General features: G+C 44.7%; 1 protein-coding gene across 3 annotated transcripts in view; it reads right to left on the bottom strand.

The window, feature by feature from the left end:
* RNPC3 (RNA binding region (RNP1, RRM) containing 3) overlaps positions 1-19324 on the bottom strand; it is a 42033-nt gene that overhangs the window by 22418 nt on the left and 291 nt on the right. For 2 of the 3 annotated variants that reach the window (XM_056523425.1, XM_056523424.1), the window contains exons 2-9: positions 19250-19297; positions 17440-17552; positions 11801-11884; positions 10837-10948; positions 8716-8784; positions 3566-3723; positions 1176-1298; positions 817-926 (exon numbers count right to left, since the gene is read on the bottom strand). In XM_056523425.1, the coding sequence (XP_056379400.1) occupies positions 817-926; positions 1176-1298; positions 3566-3723; positions 8716-8784; positions 10837-10948; positions 11801-11884; positions 17440-17552; positions 19250-19297 (817 nt within the window). The remainder of the gene's footprint in view (positions 1-816; positions 927-1175; positions 1299-3565; positions 3724-8715; positions 8785-10836; positions 10949-11800; positions 11885-17439; positions 17553-19249; positions 19298-19324) is intronic. The other variant, XM_056523426.1, reaches the window with a different exon arrangement.

Genomic DNA, 19324 nt, shown 5'->3' on the forward strand with positions numbered 1-19324 from the left:
CAGCAGCGATCCCCGGGGTCCCCAGAAGCAGGACCCCGGCGATCTGACATCTTATCCCCTATCCTTTGGATAGGGGATAAGATGTCAAGGGGCGGAGTACCCCTTTAAGTAAATCCCTTCCACCCTGCTAATCCACCCACCAACTGCAACATAGCCACGCACCCAGGAGACCATGTGACTTGCGTGCTCTGGACAAGTAGGGAGACACCTAGTGGCATTTTTTTTTTTAAACAAATAAAACAGAAAACGTCATTTATTTTAAACAAAGTACATTAGAAAGATTTTTGATTTACCATAAGGAGTGCAATTGCAATTTTTTTTTTAAAGGGGTACTCCACCCCTAGACATCTTATCCCCTATCCAAAGGATAGGGGATAAGATGTCTCATCGCGGGGGTCCCGCCGCTGGGGACCCTCGCAGTATAGCATGCAGCACCCACTTGTTTCTTGTCCGGAAGCACTGGAGGGTCTGGGTCGCGACCACGGGAACGAAAGTCTGTGACGTGATGACTCCGCCCCCGTGTGACGTCACACCCCCTCCCATAGCCTTGCATTGAGGGTACGGGGCGTGACGTCACACGGGGGCGGAGTCATGACGTCACGAACTTCCGTTCCCGTGGTCGCGACCCAGACCCTCCAGCGCTTCCGGACAAGAAACAGGTGGGTGCTGCATGCTATACTGCGGGGGTCCCCAGTGGTAGGACCCCCGCGATCAGACATCTTATCCCCTATCCTTTGGATAGGGGATAAGATGTCTAGGGGTGGAGTACCCCTTTAATGAGAGTGCCCATTTAATGTCGGACATCCTCCAACTCACCATCCATAGCAGCAGGCATGTCTGCAGGAATGTGAAGTTCCATCTTCTTGGGCCCAATAACGCACGGCTGCTCGAAAACTTCAGAAGGCAGCAAAGGAGCATGGGAATGGCTGGAATTTGAAATAGATTTAAAAAAAAAATAAAAAAAATAAGTTAATATAAATATGATGATGATGCTACAAAATGACATAATACTGAGGATTACTAACCCGGATTGTCCAGATTCTGTATACATGTAACACCTGTACAGTGCTTTTTTTTGGGAGGTGTACAGTACCATCATTTTTCATGCTTAGGCACAAAAAAATAAAAAATAAATAAAAAAATAAAACATTGTCTGCCAAGTCTCACTTCCTCACCTGTGCGGTACAGCGGGGATTGGTATCAGGTCCTTTATCTTCAGCTTTTTCCGTGGACGCGGCTGCTTCTTAATCCTCGGTCTTTTAGGCAGCAGATCTGCCAACTCCTTCAGACGAGCCGTCCTAAACACAGGCGCACAGTTAGTAGGACACATCACTAGGGGTACAGGGCAGGAATCCCAAACAGGTGAGACAGTTTTAGGAAATAAAAGGAAAGAGGTGAAGAATTATACGGAAGCTCGGAGACAAAGAAAAACGTCATAAACTGAGACACAGCAGCTCGCTATTGATTATAGATCTCCAAGTTCAGCTTTATACCCTCACAGTGACAACTAAGCCAATCAGTAGCAGTGTTTCCCAACCAGGGTGCCTCAAGCTGTTGCCAAAGTCTGTCCAGGCATGCTGGGAGTTTTAGTTTTGCAACAGCTGGAGGCACCCTGGTTGGGAAACACTGCAGTACTGGAGGGGGAGGGGAATTGCCGTGTGAAAATAGCCTTGGCTATTTGGCCGTTTTCTTAAACCAGGTTGTATGTATAAGATCAACAGCGTGTCAGCATTTAAACATGTTAAAAGTTTTGATCAATTGGGGTCTAAGTTACACTTTAAAATGAGTTTAACCATGAATGGCAAAAAAAAAAAAAAAAAAAAAAAAAGGAAATTATATATATTATAATATATATATATATATATTATAATATATATATATAATAATATAAATATAATATAAATATAATATAAATATAATATAAATATAATATAATTATAAATATAATTATAATATAATTATAATATAATTATAATATAATTATAATATAATTATAATATAATTATAATATAATTATAATATAATTATAATATAATTATAATATAATTATAATATAATTATAATATATATATATATATATATATATATATATATATATATATATATATATATATATATATATATATATATATATATATATATTTTATATTCTCTTAAAAGCGATACTCCGGTGGAAATTTTTAATTGTTTTTATAATCAACTGGTGCCAGAAAGTTATACAGATTTGTAAATTACTTCCATTTAAAAATCTTAATCCTTCCAGTACTTATCAGCTACTCCAGAGGAAGTTGTGTAGTTCTTTTCAATCATTCACACTTCTCTTAGCCGACACCTCAGTCCGTGTCAGAAACTGTCCAGAATAGGAGCAAATCCCCATAGCAAACCCTCTCCTGTTCCGGACAGTTCCTGATATGGACAGAGGTGTCAGCAGAGAGCACTGTGGTCAGACTGGAAAGAACTACACAACTTCCTGTGGAGCATACAACAGCTGATAAGTACTTGAAGGATTAAGATTTTTTAATAGATGTAATTTACAAACCTGGCACCAGTTGATAAAAAAAAAAATAAAAAAAATGTTTTTCACCAGAGTACCCCTTTAATTGTGTAAGATATATGGAGAGATTTCTAAAGTAATTTTTTGCTCTATGCTTTTCACGTTGTGTTTTTGTCAAGTGGTGATTTTGCGCAGAATTTGCGCAACTTTTTGCTAAAATTCTAAAATGACTTTGGTACACACTTTTTAGATTTTCACTTTGCAGTGTTTACATATTTAGGGGAAAAAAAAATAAAAAAAATAAAACTGTCGCGAAAACCTCAATTACACCAAAAACATTACACCAGCCCAGACCTGGCTTACACAACTGGCTGTGGATAGAGTTTTAAAAATGTTGCACTTTTGTTTTGCGCTATGGGTTAAAAAAAAAAAAAAAAAAAGTCACAGAAAATAAATTACAGAGGAGAAAACATACAAAATGGTACCCCAAAGTGTTTTTTCAAAAAATATATATATTAGCGCTAGAGATGAGTGAACTTACAGTAAATTCGATTCGTCACGAACTTCTCGGCTCGGCAGTTGATGACTTATCCTGCATTAATTAGTTCAGCTTTCCGGTGCTCCCGTGGGCTGGAAAAGGTGGATACATTCCTAGGAGACTCTTTCCTAGGACTGTATCCACCTTTTCCAGCCCACCGGAGCACCTGAAAGCTGAACTAATTTACGCAGGAAAAGTCATCAACTGCCGAGCCGAGAAGTTTGTGACGAATCGAATTTACTGTAAGTTCGCTCATCTCTAATTAGCGCCATACTTTATCACTTTGGTTGCACGTACACATTACCACCAGACAAAAATGTGCACAAAAATCCTTTCCCTTTAACAATGATAATTCCCCCCCCATAGTCTATATCAGAGGTCTCCAACCTGCGGCCCTCCAGATGTTGCAAAACTACAACTCCCAGCATGCCCGGACAGCCAACGGCTGTCCGGGCATGCTGGGAGTTGTAGTTTTGCAACATCTGGAGGTCCGCAGGTTGGAGACCACTGGTCTATAGTGTTTATGAATTCACCTCTCTTTCTCCTCCTCATCAGGACTTTCATATTCTGACTCTTCCCTGCTGGAAACTTCCATATCATAATCGTCATCCAGCTCCGGCAGTGGGGGGTTCTCAGGAAGGTCAGGGGGCACCGGAGGGAACGGGATCGGCATTGCCAAATAGTCTGCATACTGCATGGAAGACATCACAGTGAATGCGTGGAACAAAGAGGAAGTGTACAAGTGTTACCACTAGGGGGCAGCTAGATCACCCTCTAACCTTTGTTATTAAAAAGGAAAAAAACTGCAAGATATAGATTGGCAGATTGGCCTGGCACTATCAGGACTAAGGTAATGGTGTCAGTGATGGGGAGCTTCGGCGGAGTGCGTGTGTAACCCCGTAAAAGTGCCAATAATAGGAGGTGCAAAGTCCATATATAGAACAAAGTATGCAAATCAAGAGAACTAGACTGCACTCACCATAGGCAACACAGGTGGATGGAGGGAGGCGGGGGACGTGCACCAGGACAGACTGTTTCACGCCGGAAGCGGCGCTTCTTCAAGCTTCATACCAGCTTGAAGAAGCGCCGCTTCCGGCGTGAAACAGTCTGTCCTGGTGCACGTCACCCCGCCTCCCTCCATCCACCTGTGTTTGTTACCTGCTATGCTGCAATAAAGCTCCGTTGCCTATGGCGAGTGCAGTCTAGTTCTCTTGATTTACATAAAAAGGAAAAAACTGTCACCCATACTATCACCCGATACACCAGTGCGGGTAACAGGAGACCGATGCGGAGTCTCTGACTGCTATACTTACCTGCATTCAGGAGCCCTGATCCGCCAAAGCTTCCCCCCTCTTTCAGCGCTGACTCGCGCTTTGAGGCAGGCCCGCCGGCTGGGATTTAGATACTCATAAGCGCTTGTCACGAGAGCACTCATGCCTACTGAACGCTCACGTGACCAGCGCTTGTAAATATTTAAATCTAGCCGGAAAGGCGCACCTCAAAGCGCAAATCAGTGCTGGAAAGGGGGACCTCCAGATGAGCGGGGCTACGGACTGCAGGTAGGTATAGCAGTCCAAGGCCCCGCATCGGTCTCCTGTTCACCCGCACTATTACCAGGTGTATTGGGTTATAGTGCGGGTGAACGGGTGACCGTTTTCCTTTAAAGGAGTATTCCACCCAAAGATGTCTGATTGCGGTGGGCCCGCCACTAGGATCACCCGAGATCTCCATGCAGCACCCACATTCCAAGCGGGGCTTCGTCTTCAGTCTCAGAAAGCTCTTTGTTTCCGGGACTGGAGACGTGACGAAATGTCACGTCCCCTTGTGATGTCATGCCCTCTTGTGACATCACACCACACCCCCTCCATTCATGTGTATGCAGTCACAGCATTAGAGAGGGCATGGTGTGATGTCAAGAGGGAGCCTGGCATTAAAGGAGTAGTCCAGTGGTGATTCAGTGGTTTACAACTTATCCCCTATCTTAAGGATAGGGGATAAGTTTGAGATCGCGGGGGGTCCGACCCCTGGGGCCCCCCGCGATCTCCTGTACGGAGCCCCGACAGCCCGCGGGAAGGGGGCGTGTCGACCTCCGCACGAAGCGGCGGCCGACACGCCCCCTCAATACAACTCTATGGCAGAGCCGAAGCGCTGCCTTCGGCAATCTCCGGCTCTGCCATAGAGATGTATTGAGGGGGCGTGTCGGCCGCCGCTTCGTGCGGGGGTCGACACCCGCTATCTCGGGGGCCCCAGCGGTCGAACCCCCCACGATCTCAAACTTATCCCCTATCCTTAGGATAGGGGATAAGTTTTTCACCACTGGACTACCCCTTTAAGTCTTTAGTCTGACTGGATCTGACTGCCAGGACCTGTACACATCCTCAGAATAAAGCGTTAGAACCTGCCGCAAAGCCCAATGTTGACATTTCCCACACAGGGGGGTGGACTTCAGCATCAAAACGACTCTTTCGTTTTAGTTTTGCAACAGCCGGAGGCACACTGGTTGGAAAACACTATTCTAAAGGGAAGTGGGGGAGCCGCTGCCAGAGACTTACTTGCCTTTCACTAATAATGGAGTTCTCCAACTCTATAGTCCCTGACAACTCTACCTTTGGGTTCTCGGCTAGCAACTTAAAGGGCCTCCGGATCATCTATGCTATACTCTCTTACTCCATTATCTTTAAAAGGGCACTCATTAAAATGAATTTTTGAACTCTTTATGGTAAATAAAAAAAAACTTTCTAATGTACTTTGTTTAAAAAAAATAATAATAATTAAGTTTTCTATGTTTTATTTGTGTTTAAAAAAAAACTGCCACTAGGTGTCTCCCTACTTGTCCAGAGCACATATTCCCTCCTCTTCTGCACAGACTTTGGACTCCTGCTGGCCTGGCAGAAGTCCAAAATCAGGAAATGCTGAGGAGGAGGGGGTGCAGCCTTAGCCAATCATAGCTCATCTCACACTGAACTGCTCTGGGCTGTGTGTAGAAGAGTGAGGGAGGAAGTTCTCCTCTGTATGGCTTCAGATAAAGTCACGCCTGCTGGAGAACGCCCCTTCCCAGTCTGTGAATCTGAGCAGAAAATACAGAGGAATATCAAGGTATAAAAATTAAAATAAATAAATAAAGGCAGGGGTTGGTTTATCATGATGGGGGCAGTGACCTGGGAGGATTATAACATTTAACAAGATCATGACAGGTACTCTAACAAATCACACCCTTTCTGTACTTAGTGGGGAGTACTATTATGTCGGTACTACACCGCCAAGCGGCTGCCTCTCATATACCAGGGCTCCTCATATCTGTGTTGTCATAACTGTGGTCAGAAAGGCAACTTCCTTAACATCCAGTGGGACTGCCTTAAAGGGGTACTCCGCTGCTCAGTTATGGAACAAACTGTTCCAAACGCTGGAGCCGGCTCTGGGAGCTCGTGACACCATGAGTGGGGCGGAGCTATGACGTCACAAGCTCCCAGCGCCGACTCCAGCGTTTGGAACAGTTTGTTCCATAACTGAGCAGCGGAGTACCACTTTAAGGCAGTCCCCCAGGATGTTATGGGGGCGGAACATGACGTCATGAGGGGGCGGGGCTATGACATCATGAGGTCCCAGCGCCGGCTCCAGCGTTTGGAACAGTTTGTTCCAAATGCTGAGTAGCGGAGTACCCTTTTAACATCAAACCTTTCTGGGCTGCATGTAAAGCTTTACTGGAAGACATTTTGTTACTTAAACATTCCTTGGTCCCCCCAACTGGCATTATTATTAGTGGGTATGAACATAATCTACCGCACAGCCCAGAGTGCGAGATGAGCTATGATTGGATAAGGCTGCACACACCCATCACAGCATTTCCTGATTTTGGACTTCTGCCAGGCCGGCAGGAGTCCAAAGTCTGTGCAAGAGATGGGGGGGGGGGGGGGGAATGTGCTCTGGACAAGTAGGGAGACACCTAATGGCAGCTTTTTAAAAACAAATTAAACATAGAAAACGTCATTTTTTTTTTTTTTTTTTTTTAAATCAAAGAACATTAGAAAGACTTTTTTACCATAAGGAATGAAATAGCAAAAATTAGCTTTAATGACCGTGCCCATTTAAGGCCCAATTACAGCCAACGGCTGTCCGGGCATGCTGGGAGTTGTAGTTTTGCAACATCTGGAGGTCTGAAGGTTGAAAACCACTGGTGTAGGAGGTAATACTCGCGTGTCCCTGCCGATCCGGACCAGTCACCGCTGCTCTGGATGTCGCTCCATCGCTGTCGCCGCATCCCTGGGGTGTCCCTGACGCTCCGGATGTCTTCTTCCCCGGGATCCACACTCTCCGTCGCCGTCATCACGTCGCTACGCACGCCGCTCCTATTGGATGACGGGACGGCGTGCGTGACGACGTGATGGCGTTCAAGGAGAGCGCCGGCCATGCTGGGGTTCCCGGCACGGAACAGACACCGAGGAGGCAGGTAGGGTCCCTCTCGATGTCCTGTAAGCTGTTCGGGACGCCACGATTTCACCGCGGCGGTCTCGAACAGCCCGACTGAACAGCCGGGTTAGTGTCACTTTCACTTCAGACGCGGCGGTCAGCTTTGATTGCTGCGTCTGAAGGGTTAATACAGGGCATCACCGCGATCGGTGATGTCCTGTATTAGCCGCGGGTCCCGGCCGTTGATAGGTGTGACCGACCCGATAGGTGTGTATTCGCCGTATAAGACGCACCAACTTTTCTCCCCCAGTTTTGGGGGAAGAAAAAGTGCGTCTTATACGGCGAAAAATACGGTACTTTGACTGATTTATGCTCATGCCGTTTCACTAAGATATTCGGGTATTGTTTATTTCTACTGATTATTCTAATACCTGACAATTTGTTGGACTCCTGACTACAGTTGTTACTGTTCTTCATAAGATGCCGAATAAAAACCCTTTTGGTTTCAGTGTTTTTCTTGTTATATTGTTATTTTGTGCCTACAATAGTACATTTTGTATTTTGATTACATATCTGGTGCTTGCTAAGTCATCCATACACGCACGGTTATCCTAGGTTTGAAATATTCCTCTCGATAAAAACTATTCAAAGAGATATTGCAACTCAGTTCCATTGAAGTGAATGGAGCCAAGTAGTAATACCACACACACCCAGAAGTCAGGTGTGGTGCTGTTTATGGAAGAATAAACTATGGGTTTTTTTTCTAGTCTCGGATAACCCCTTTAACTAATGGGTTTAGATGAACCTTAAGTTCATGTGTACGGCGTTCAGCAGGAAGAATAAAAAAGGTATAGGATTGAGCATTCGGCTGATCACTATTAAAGGGGTACTCTCCCCCTAGACATTTTATCCCCTATCCAAAGTATAGGGGCTAAGATGTCTGACTGTCGGGGTCCCGCCGCTGGGAATCTGTGCAGCACCCAGCATTTAAAACGCTGGGTGCGGATGGCGGGGGTTGTGACTTCATGGCCACGCCCCTCGTTATGACAAGCCACACCTCCTCAATGCAAGTCTATGGGAGGGGGCGTAGTGACCGCCACACCCCCTCCCATAGACTTGCATTGAGGGGGCATGATGTGATGTCACAAGGGGTGTGGCCATGTCACGACCCCGCCGCCGCACCCAGCGTTCGGAACAAAATGTTTCAAACCCTTAAGCAGCGGAGTACCCCTTGAAAGGTGTGAGGCAGCTTTACTACAACAGATACTATACTCACCAAGGGAGGCTGTGCAGTGAGAGGTCCAAAAGGGGACGGCAAGTTCATTTTATTCATCAAGTGTAACACCTAAAATAAAACAAATCTCATAAATTTACCATCTATTCCTGACTAATATTATCTAATAATTAAGTCCCGTCATTCATTCAGATCCTTTACATTGTGTCAGCAATCTTAATTTGCCAGGTTATGCACTGATCAGCTATTGATCCTATCCTGAGGATGTGAAAAGCCTTAAAAATAAAAATAAAAACCTTTAGGGTACGTTCACACATTCAGAGCTTCTGCCAGTTTAAGAGCAGTAGATTTTCCACCACTATAAATCTGCAGCAGATTACATTGACTGCAATGAGGTCTGCTGCAGATTTTTCCACTGCGGAAAACCTGCAGAAGCTCCGGAGGTGTGAACATACCCTTAAAGGGGTATACTCCGCTGCTTAGCGTTCGGAACAAACTGTTCTGAATGCTGGAGCCGGGAGCTTGTGACGTCATAGCCCCGCCCCCTCATGATGGCACTCCCCGCCCACTCAATGCAAGTCTATGGGAGGGGTGTGACAGCTGTCACGTCCCATCCCATAAACTTGCATTGAGGGGGCGTGGCTATGATGTCACGAGCTCCGTGTCGGCTCCAGCGTTCGGATCAGTTTGTTCCAAATGCTGAGCAGCGGAGTACCCCTTTAAGGATTTTGGTGTGAAACCCATCAAAATTAAGAGTTGAATTAACATGGACTGTAAAGCCAAACTAAAGAAGCCGCTGCACTACAGGCTATCCTCCTTACTGGTGCACGCTTGAATCAGTGGCGTATCTTTCACTAGGGCGGCGGACGGACGGTATACTACTGTGTTTATATACTTTGTGCATATCATGTGTATAAACTGTGTACACTGTGTGTGTATGCTATGTATATACTATGTGCACATCATGTGTGTATACACTATGGGGGAAATTTATCAAAACACAACGGACACAACGTTTCCCAGTTGTCCATAGCAACCAATCGGATCGCTTCTTTTGTTTTTCAGAGGCTTTTCAAAAATGAAAGAAGCGATCTGAGGGAGTGATCGTGTGTATGCAGCAGCGCTGAGGGCGTGATCGTGTGTATGCTGCAGCGCTGAGGGCGTGATCATGTGTATGCAGCAGAGCTGAGGGCGTGATCATGTGAATGCAGCAGCGCTGAGGGCGTGATCGTGTGTATGCAGCAGCGCTGAGGGCGTGATCATGTGTATGCAGCAGAGCTGAGGGCGTGATCATGTGAATGCAGCAGCGCTGAGGGCGTGATCGTGTGTATGCAGCAGAGCTGAGTGTTTGCGTGGTCATGCATACACAATCACACATTCAGCTCTGCTCCATACAAATGCCGCACACTAATTTCTGCTACATGTACACAGTGTTTACCAACAAGGGTGCCTCCAGCTGCTGCAAAACTGCAACTCCCAGGATGCCAAGTTTTGCAACACTTTGAGGCATTCTGGTTGATAAAAGTGATCTAGAGGTAAGGGGACAGATTGTTTAGCAAAATTACATATTTTTTAAACCCAGACATTCTGTGTAATAAAGATTTATGATTTTACAATTGTGCAGAGTTTTGTTCGGCGCACGCTGCTGCTCCGGCACTTCTAGCTATGTGAGCAGTGTACAGCGGGAAAATGCCCCAGCTCTGTGAAGTGTGCGGTAGAGAAGGAGTGCGCGGTAGAGAAGGAGTGCGCGGTAGAGAAGGAGTGCGCGGTAGAGAAGGAGTGCGCGGTAGAGAAGGAGTGCGCGGTAGAGTGAGGTGGGGGGCGTTTCTATATTTGCACAAAATGTATCAGAGGACGTGCACAACTTTTGGAAATTTTGAGCAAGAATGTAAATTAGACAAGCAGTGTAAAGGGGTAGATCTGTGTGTACAATAGACAAATAATGATAAATGTCCCCCTATGTGTGTATGAATGTGTATACTGTCTGTGTATCCTATATTTTTAGTGTGTGTGTGTGTATGCACTGTGTGTACTAAGATATATACTGTCCTGCCTCAAATAGGTGGGCGGTGGGGGTTTGAGGTCAGGTTGGGTCGACCTAGGGCAGAAAAACCCATAATGCACCCCTGCAGAGTACCATGACTACAGAAATCATACACTTACTTGTACATAGAATTTGGGAACACTCGCCAAGGCATTAGCAATGTTGGCCAATACGGTGCTAGTTGGAGGAGGGTACAAGTACTTAAGACTGGATTTTATTGGAAATACAAGTCTGAAAATGGAAATTGTTAAATTGTTAAACTGCAAATCAGCTACAATAATGCATCAAAAAAATTAAACATTCACTTACATAGAAACATACAATGTGTCGGCAGATAAGAACCATTTGGCCCATCTAGTCTGCCCAATAATCTGAATCCTATCAATAGTCTCTGGCCCTATCTTATATGAAGGATAGCCTTATGCCTATCCCTATCTTATATGAAGGATAGCCTTATACCTATCCCTATCTTATATGAAGGATAGCCTTATGCCTATCCCTATCTTATATGAAGGATAGCATTATACCTCTCTATCTTATATGAAGGATAGCCTTATACCTATCCCTATATTATATGAAGGATAGCCTTATACCTATCCCATGCATGTTTAGACTCCTTCACTGTATTTGCAGCGACCACTTCTGCAGGAAGGCTATTCCATGCATCCACTACTCTCCCAGTAAAGTAATACTTCTGATATTACTGCAGAAACCTTCTGCACAGAAATTCTGGACTTGTAAATATGGCCTAAAAGGTGTTTCCCAGGATTTAGAGAAACATCGCCGATACTGCCAGATGAAAGAGACCTCCTCTTGCTCGGACTGGTTTTAATCCCACAATTACATCCAGGAGAATCCACAAGAGCAGACATGGGAGGACCGTCCGCCACTCCCACTATACATATTTATACACACATATGCACTTAGAGCATTGCTTCCACACCAGTGTGCCTCCAGCTGTTCGAAAACTACAGCTCCCAGCATGCCCGGACAGCCGTTGGCTGTCCGGGCATGCTGGGAGCTGTAGTTTTGCAACAGCTGGAGGCACACTGGCTGGGAAGCACTGACTTAAGAGTCACCTACCCATGGTTTGGAGCAATTCCTCTCTCAATGGACACCTGTTCGGGAAGTTTGGAGTCTTTACTTTTATCTACTTTCTTTTCACTGCTAAGAAAAATAAATAAAAATAAATATAATATACACACAAATATATACATATTTTATATATTATAGATAGATAGATATTTATCTATTATACAGTCAAATAGTGTACTCGAAAACACTAACCCTGCAAACCCCATGACCCCATTTAGCCACAATGGAGCCAATTTGTAATACCACAAACAACTTTTGCTGTTTTGGGGAAAAAAATAAAAAAAATTAGCTTTGTTTGCTTATTCTTGGATTCTTGGATAACCCATTCACACGGCACCATTTCTGATGCAGCAGCCTCCGATTATTTTCAATAGGATTTTGGCCGCACTGTGCACACATGGCAGCATTTCTGCTGTAGAGGTGTTTCTAAAAACAGAAATGTAACCCCTTAACCCATTGCTGCAAAACACTGTTTATGCGGCGCTGCAGCATGGGAGGGTTATGAAGCGAGCTCAGGAGCAGAGCTCTCACCATACCCGCACGATCCCGGCTGCTATCAGCAGCCAGGACCCGTGGCTAATGACGGACATCGCCGTTCAGGCAGATGTCAGGCATTAACTCTTTAGATGCAGTGATCAAAGTTGATCACCAGGTCTAAAGTGAAAATAAAAGCTTCCCAGCTGCTCAGTCGGGCTGATCGGAACCATCGCGGTACAATTGTGATGTCCCGATCAGCTAGAACGCAACAGGAGGGTGCCTTACCTGCCTCCTGCGCGTCCGATCGGCAAATGATTGTTCCAAACCTGAAATCCAGGCTTGAGCAACCAACAGCCAATAACACTGATCAATGCATTGCAATGCAATGGCATTGACCAGTGTATTGAATCAGTGTACAGCATGTTATAGTCCCATATGAGGGCTATAACACTGCAAAAAAAAAAAAAAAAAAAAAAAAAATTAAATAAAAAAAAAAAAAGGTAATAAAAATGATAGCCCCTTCCCTAATAAAAGTTTGAATCACCCCCTTTTCCCATAAAAAAAAATATATAATAAAACTAGGTAAATAAAACAAATCATGTGGTATTGCCGCGTGCATAAATGTCCGAACTATAAAAATATATTGTTAATTAAATTGCACGGTCAATGGCGTACGCGCAACAAAAATTCCAAAGTCCCAAATAGCGTATTTTTGGTCACTTTTTATACCATAAAATAAAAAAAATGAATAAAAAGCGATCAAAGTCAGGTCAAAACAAAAATGGTACTGATAAAAACTTCAGATCATGGCGCAAAAAATGAGCCCCCATACCAGCCCGTACGTGGAAAAATAAAGTTATAGAGGTCAGAAGATGACAATTTTAAATGTTTTTCCTGCATGTAGTTCTGATTTTCAGAAGTGCGACAAAATCAAACCTAACCTAATCAAATCAAAGAAGGGAATTATTTTAATCATATGGACCTATAGAATAAAGAGAAGGTGTCATGTTTACCGGAAAATGTCCTACTTAGAAACGGAAGCCCCCAAAAATAACAAAATGGTGTTTGCATTTTGTACAATAATGATTTTTTTTCCCATTTTGCTGTAAATTTTTGGGCCATTACAAAGTAGAATTGGTGGCACAAACAATAATCCATCATATGGAATTTTGGGTGCAAATTTTCAAGAGTTATGATTTTTAAAATGTAAGGAGGAAAAAACAAAAGTGCAAAAACGCTATGTCTTTAAGGGGTTAAAGACCGAGCGTTTTGCACTGTTTTTTTCCTCCTTACCTTATAAAAATCATAACTCTTGAAATTTTCCACCTAAAAAAATCCATATGTGGCTTATTTTTTGCGCCACCAATTCTACTTTGCAGTGACATCAGTCATTTTACCCCAAAATCAACGGCAAAACGGAACAAAAAAATTATTGTGCAACAAAATTTAAGAAAATGCCATTTTGTGACTTTTGGGGCTTCCGTTTCTACGCAGTGCATTTTTCAGTAAAAAAGAACACCTCTTTATTCTGTAGGTCCATACGATTAAAAGGTTGGATTTTGTCGCACTCCTGGAAAAAATCATAACTACATGCACGAAAATTAACACATGTAAAATTGTCATCTTCTGACCCCTATAACTTTATTTTTCCGTGTACAGGGCGGTATGAGGGCTAATTTTTGCGCCGTGATCTGAAGTTTTCATTGATACCATTTTTTTTATCTGACTGATATAAAAAGTGCCCAAAAATACGCTATTTTGGAATTTTTTTGCTCATAAGCCATTGACTGCCCTGGTTAATTAACAATATATTTTTATAGTTCGGACATTTCTGCACGCGGCGATACCACATTTATTTTTATTTTAACTTTTTTTTTTTATGGGAAAAGGGGGGCGATTCAAACTTTTATTAAAGGAGTTAAATGATCTTTATTAACTAACTTTTTTATGCAGTGTTATAGCCCCCTCTAAGGGCCATAACATGTATTACACTGATCTTTTATACTGATCTTTATCCTTCTAGTACTTAGCTGCTGTATGCTCCAGAGGAAGTTGTGTAGTTCTTTCCAGTCTGACCACAGTGTTTTCCGCTGCAACCTCTGTCCATGTCAGGAACTGTCCAGAGAAGAAGCAAATCCCCATAGCAAACTTCTCCTGCTCTGGACAGTTCCTGACATGGACAGAGGTGTCAGCAGAGAGCACTGTGAACAGACAAAAGAAATTCAAAAAGCATAGAACTTCCTCTGGAGCATACAGCAGCTGATTAATCCTGGAAGGATTAAAAGGGTACTCCACCCGTTGACATCTTATCCCCTATCCAAAAGGATAGGGGATAAGATGTCTGATCGCGGGGGTCCCGCTGCTGGGGACCCCTGGGATCTCCGCTGCAGCACCCCGCTTTCATTACTGCACAGAGTAAACTCGGTCTGTGCATAATGACCGGCGATACAGGGGCTGGAGCATCGTGACACCATGGCCCTGCCCCCTCGTGAAGTCATGGCCCGCCCCCTTAATGCTAGTCTATGAGAGGGGGAATTACACCCGCCACGCCCCCTCCCATAGACTTGTATTGAGGGGCGGGCCGTGATGACACGAGGGGGTGGAGCTGTGAAGTCACGATGCTCCGGCCCCTGTCATCATGCACAGAGTGAGTTTGCCCTGTGCAGTAATGATAGTGGGGTGCCGCAGGGGATAGGGGATAAGATGTCTAGGGACGGAGTACCCCTTTAAGATTTTTTGTATAGCAGTAATTTACAAATCTGTTTAACCTTCTGTCACCAGTTAATTTATAAAAAAAAAAATAATAATTATATATGCCGTCTCCAAACCTTGGTGCACACACACAGGGCTGCAGTCGATTATCCTGGGTAGTGCGGCTACTTGTAGCAGAGTCCGCAGCTGATTTCCTGCAGTGTGAAACACGCTGTGGATAGGGTAAGTGTAATCATAATGAATATGTAACAGTAAGCGCTATATGGGACTTTTATGAGACACAGTGCGATTTAAAGTAAGTGCATCTCTGTATAGTTGTATAGGAGAGTGCCGCGTATGAGCAATATAGAGGTACACCGGAACGGTGCATAGGGGCTGTGGATAAGAAAAAAAGTACCGTACTGTACACTTGTGTGGCTAATAAATGCTCATAATACATAATAACTATATGCAATAAAAGAAGGCACCACCAAAAGCAAAAAGAAAATTATGCACAAATGGACAGCATATAGAAAAAAATATTAACAAAATCTTTATTAAATGTATCATCAATTAAATGCAACAATACATATACATAATAAAAGCAAGGCACCGAAAAAACTACAGATAGGTAGGTAAGGGCTGGCATACTTGTTCCATTTGGTCTCTGGGTTTGGCTTTCCCTTTCATTCTTTCCATGCCTTCTTGCTTGCTTTCAGCATTATCCTTGATGTATGATCCTATATAGATACCTGATTACCCTTTGACCTTATATTTATGTTTATTGTTGTTTCCACGCCGAGTTCCAGCCCTTACCTACCTATCTGTAGTTCCTGTGTACCTCTATATTGCTCATATGCGGCACTCTCCTATACAACTATACAGAGATGCACTTATTTTAAATCACAATGTGTCTCATAAAAGTCCCATATAGCGCTTACTGTTACATATTCATTATACAGTGGTCCCTCAACATACGATGGTAATCCGTTCCAAATGGACCATCGTTTGTTGAAACCATCGTATGTTGAGGGATCCGAGCAATGTAAAGTATAGGACAGTGGTCTACAACCTGCGGACCTACATATGTTGCAAAACTACAACACCCAGCATGCCCGGACAGCCGTTGGCTGTCCGGGCATGCTGGGAGTTGTAGTTTTGCAACATCTGGAGGTCCGCAGGTTGAAGACCACTGGTATTGGAGGTTATACTCACCTGTCCCCGCCGCTCCGGACCGTCACCACTGCCCTGGATGTCGCCTTCCATCGCTGTCGCCGCGTCCCCGAGGTGTCCCCCACGCTCCGGCAAGGCCTCTGCTTCCCCGGCATCCTCGCACGCTGTCGCCGCCATCACGTCGCTACACACGCTGCTCCTATTGGATGACGGGACGGCGTGCGCAGCGACGTGATGACGACGATGGAGAGCACCGACGATGCAAGGGATCCCGAAGAGGACGCGCCGGAGCCCTGAGGACAGGTAAGTGATCGTCAGCGGACCACACGGGGCACCGTAAACGTTTATCCGGTGGCAGCTGAAGCAGTCTGCGCTGCCGGATAGCCGTTTATGCGATGGCCCCGACATACAAAAGCATTGTATGTTGATGCCGCCTTCTCTGAGAGTGATCGTATGGTGAAATGATCGTATGTCGGGGCCATCGTAGGTCGGGGGGGGGGGGGGGGTCACTGTATTTACACTTACCCTATCCACAGCGTTTTTCACACTGTGGGAAATCAGCTGCGGACTCTGCTACAAGTAGCCGCACTACCCAGGATAATCGACTGCAACCCTGTGTGTGGGCACTAAGGTTTGGAGGCTGCTTACTATTACATATTCATTAAAGGGGTACTCTGCTGCTCCACGTTTGGAACAAACTGTTCCGAACGCTGGAGCCGGGAGCTCGTGACGTCATAGCCCTGTCCCCTTATGACGTCATGCCCCTCCCCCTCAATGCTAGTCTATGGGAGGGGGCGTGCCCCTCCCATAGACTTGCATTGAAGGGGTGGGGCATGATGTAATGAGTGGGCGGGGCTATGTCACAAGCTCCAGTGTTTGGAACAGTTTGTTCCAAACGCTGCGCAGCGGAGTACCCCTTTAAGTACTTCTTATAGTTGTGTATGACTTACGGGAATTCATATCTTCAGTATAGCAGCTTGGTTGGGCACATCCACTTTTAGTGCTATTGTTATATTGTATATATATTATATTATATATATATATATATATATATATATATATATATATATATATATATATGTGTGTAAACATACCCTAAGCACAAGGTCACAAGTGCTGAATTTTGCTGCTGCACATTTTCCTACCCATGGAAGTCCGTGGGTAGCAAAATCATCTGCAGAAAATATGCAGCATAATATGGCACGTGTGACCCTACCCATAGCCAGTATTTTTTATTCCTACATCCGGCTGAATTATGTCACTATGAACGCAGGAGGGACACAAACCTCTTCTTCACAGAGTAGGTGGGCTGGTCAGGAAGGTGTAAAAAATCCTCCTTCGTATATTCAGCTACAAGAGTGTGACCGAGCACCTTGAGCTGGTGAAGCACCGAAAGAGCCTGGAAACAGAAAGATAAAGTATATATATATATATTAGTATAATACACAATATTATAGCAGTGTAGAAAAAGGCGTTATACACCCAATCATCATCTCACTACAACAGGAGGGAAGGAGCAGAAAGTGCAACTGTGAAAGGAGGAACAGGTTACAAAAAATACATTCTGGGAGTTGTAACTTTGCCACAGCTGGAGGCACCCTGGTTGGGAAACACTGGGGTAGGGTCACACCACGCATACGCAGCGTACGTCACACTGCGAGAAATCTAACATATGTGCTAGGAGCAGACATAGAGGGTTTTTCCCGCCTCAGCCCTGTGTCTGTAATAAGGTTTGGAGACAGGATCACCCATCAGTCATGTAGGTGCGCTTGGCCCGACTCCGAACCTCACTGCACACGTCTGCAGCGGGGAAAGCCCGGAGTGTATGTTCCAGGGCCGACTGCCTATAGGCAAAATAGGCAGCCTAGAGGTTTGTTACAGTGTGTCACCCAGTAGTAAGGAGATTACATGAGGAGGGGGTTTGTTACAGTGTGTCACCCCAGTAGTAAGGAGATTACATGAGGAGGAGGTTTGTTACAGTGTGTCACTCCAGTAGTAAGGAGATTACATGAGGAGGAGGTTTGTTACAGTGTGTCACTCCAGTAGTAAGGAGATTACATGAGGAGGGGGTTTGTTACAGTGTCACCCCAGTAGTAAGGAGATTATATGAGGAGGAGGTTTGTTACAGTGTGTCACCCCAGTAGTAAAGAGATTACATGAGGAGGAGGTTTGTTACAGTGTGTCATCCCAGTAATAAGGTAATGACAAGAGAAAGAGGAGCTTTGTAAGGCTAGGTTCACACTACGGAATTTCCGCCTGCAATTCCGCTTTGAAATTGCAGGCAGAAATTCCGCTCACCAAAATGTCTAGTATAGTGAATTGGTTTTCCATTCACACTTCGGAATTTGTGAAGCGAAATTTGTGAACGGAAAATCTGCTTTGTAATTTCCACCTGAAGAATGGGGTTGCTCATTCTTCAGGCGGAAATACTCGGAACACATTGCAGTCTATTGGGGACCGCAGTGTCCGCGTGGTCTGCTGACCGCACTCAAAATCTCCGGACAGAAATTTTCTGGACGGAGATTCCGAAGTGTCAACCTAGTCTTACATTATCTCACCCCAGTAGTAACATGATTATCTGTGGAGGAGGTTTGTTACAGTGTGTCACCCCAGTAGTAAGGTGATTATCTGTGGAGGAGGTTTGTTACAGTGTGTCACCCCAGTAGTAAGGTGATTATCTGTGGAGGAGGTTTGTTACAGTGCGTCAGATACACTGCTTATGCGCCGTGCGTGACCCTAGCCTAAGAAAACGTTCACATGGGTCGATTAGACTGCGAACTCGCAATATGTTTCCCACGGGCTCTCCACAACAGATTTACAGCTACAGATTTTCCACTCCACAGACCCTATTGACTTTAATGGGGGGTCTGTGGCGGAATTTTCCTCCACCAAAATGGTACCGCTAACAGCCCCCGCCCCTATTTCACACCCAGCGGAAGACGCACTGCATGTAAGCAATCAAATCCGCCCATGTGGACACGCCCTCATGGTGCACTCCGGCAGGTTACATGTGAATCCATGCTGTCCCAGCGCCCCCTCTCTACAGGCATGAGAAGTGCAGGTCACGTGATCCCTATCCAGCCAATCAGCACTCACCTTACCAGCCGCATATTTATTGGGATAGGTCGCAAAAGCCGCATTTTTCTGAAATAGAAGATATAACACATTATT

This window comes from Hyla sarda, chromosome 6, assembly GCF_029499605.1.
Source record: "Hyla sarda isolate aHylSar1 chromosome 6, aHylSar1.hap1, whole genome shotgun sequence".
In the NCBI taxonomy this organism is placed as follows: Eukaryota; Metazoa; Chordata; class Amphibia; order Anura; family Hylidae; genus Hyla; species Hyla sarda.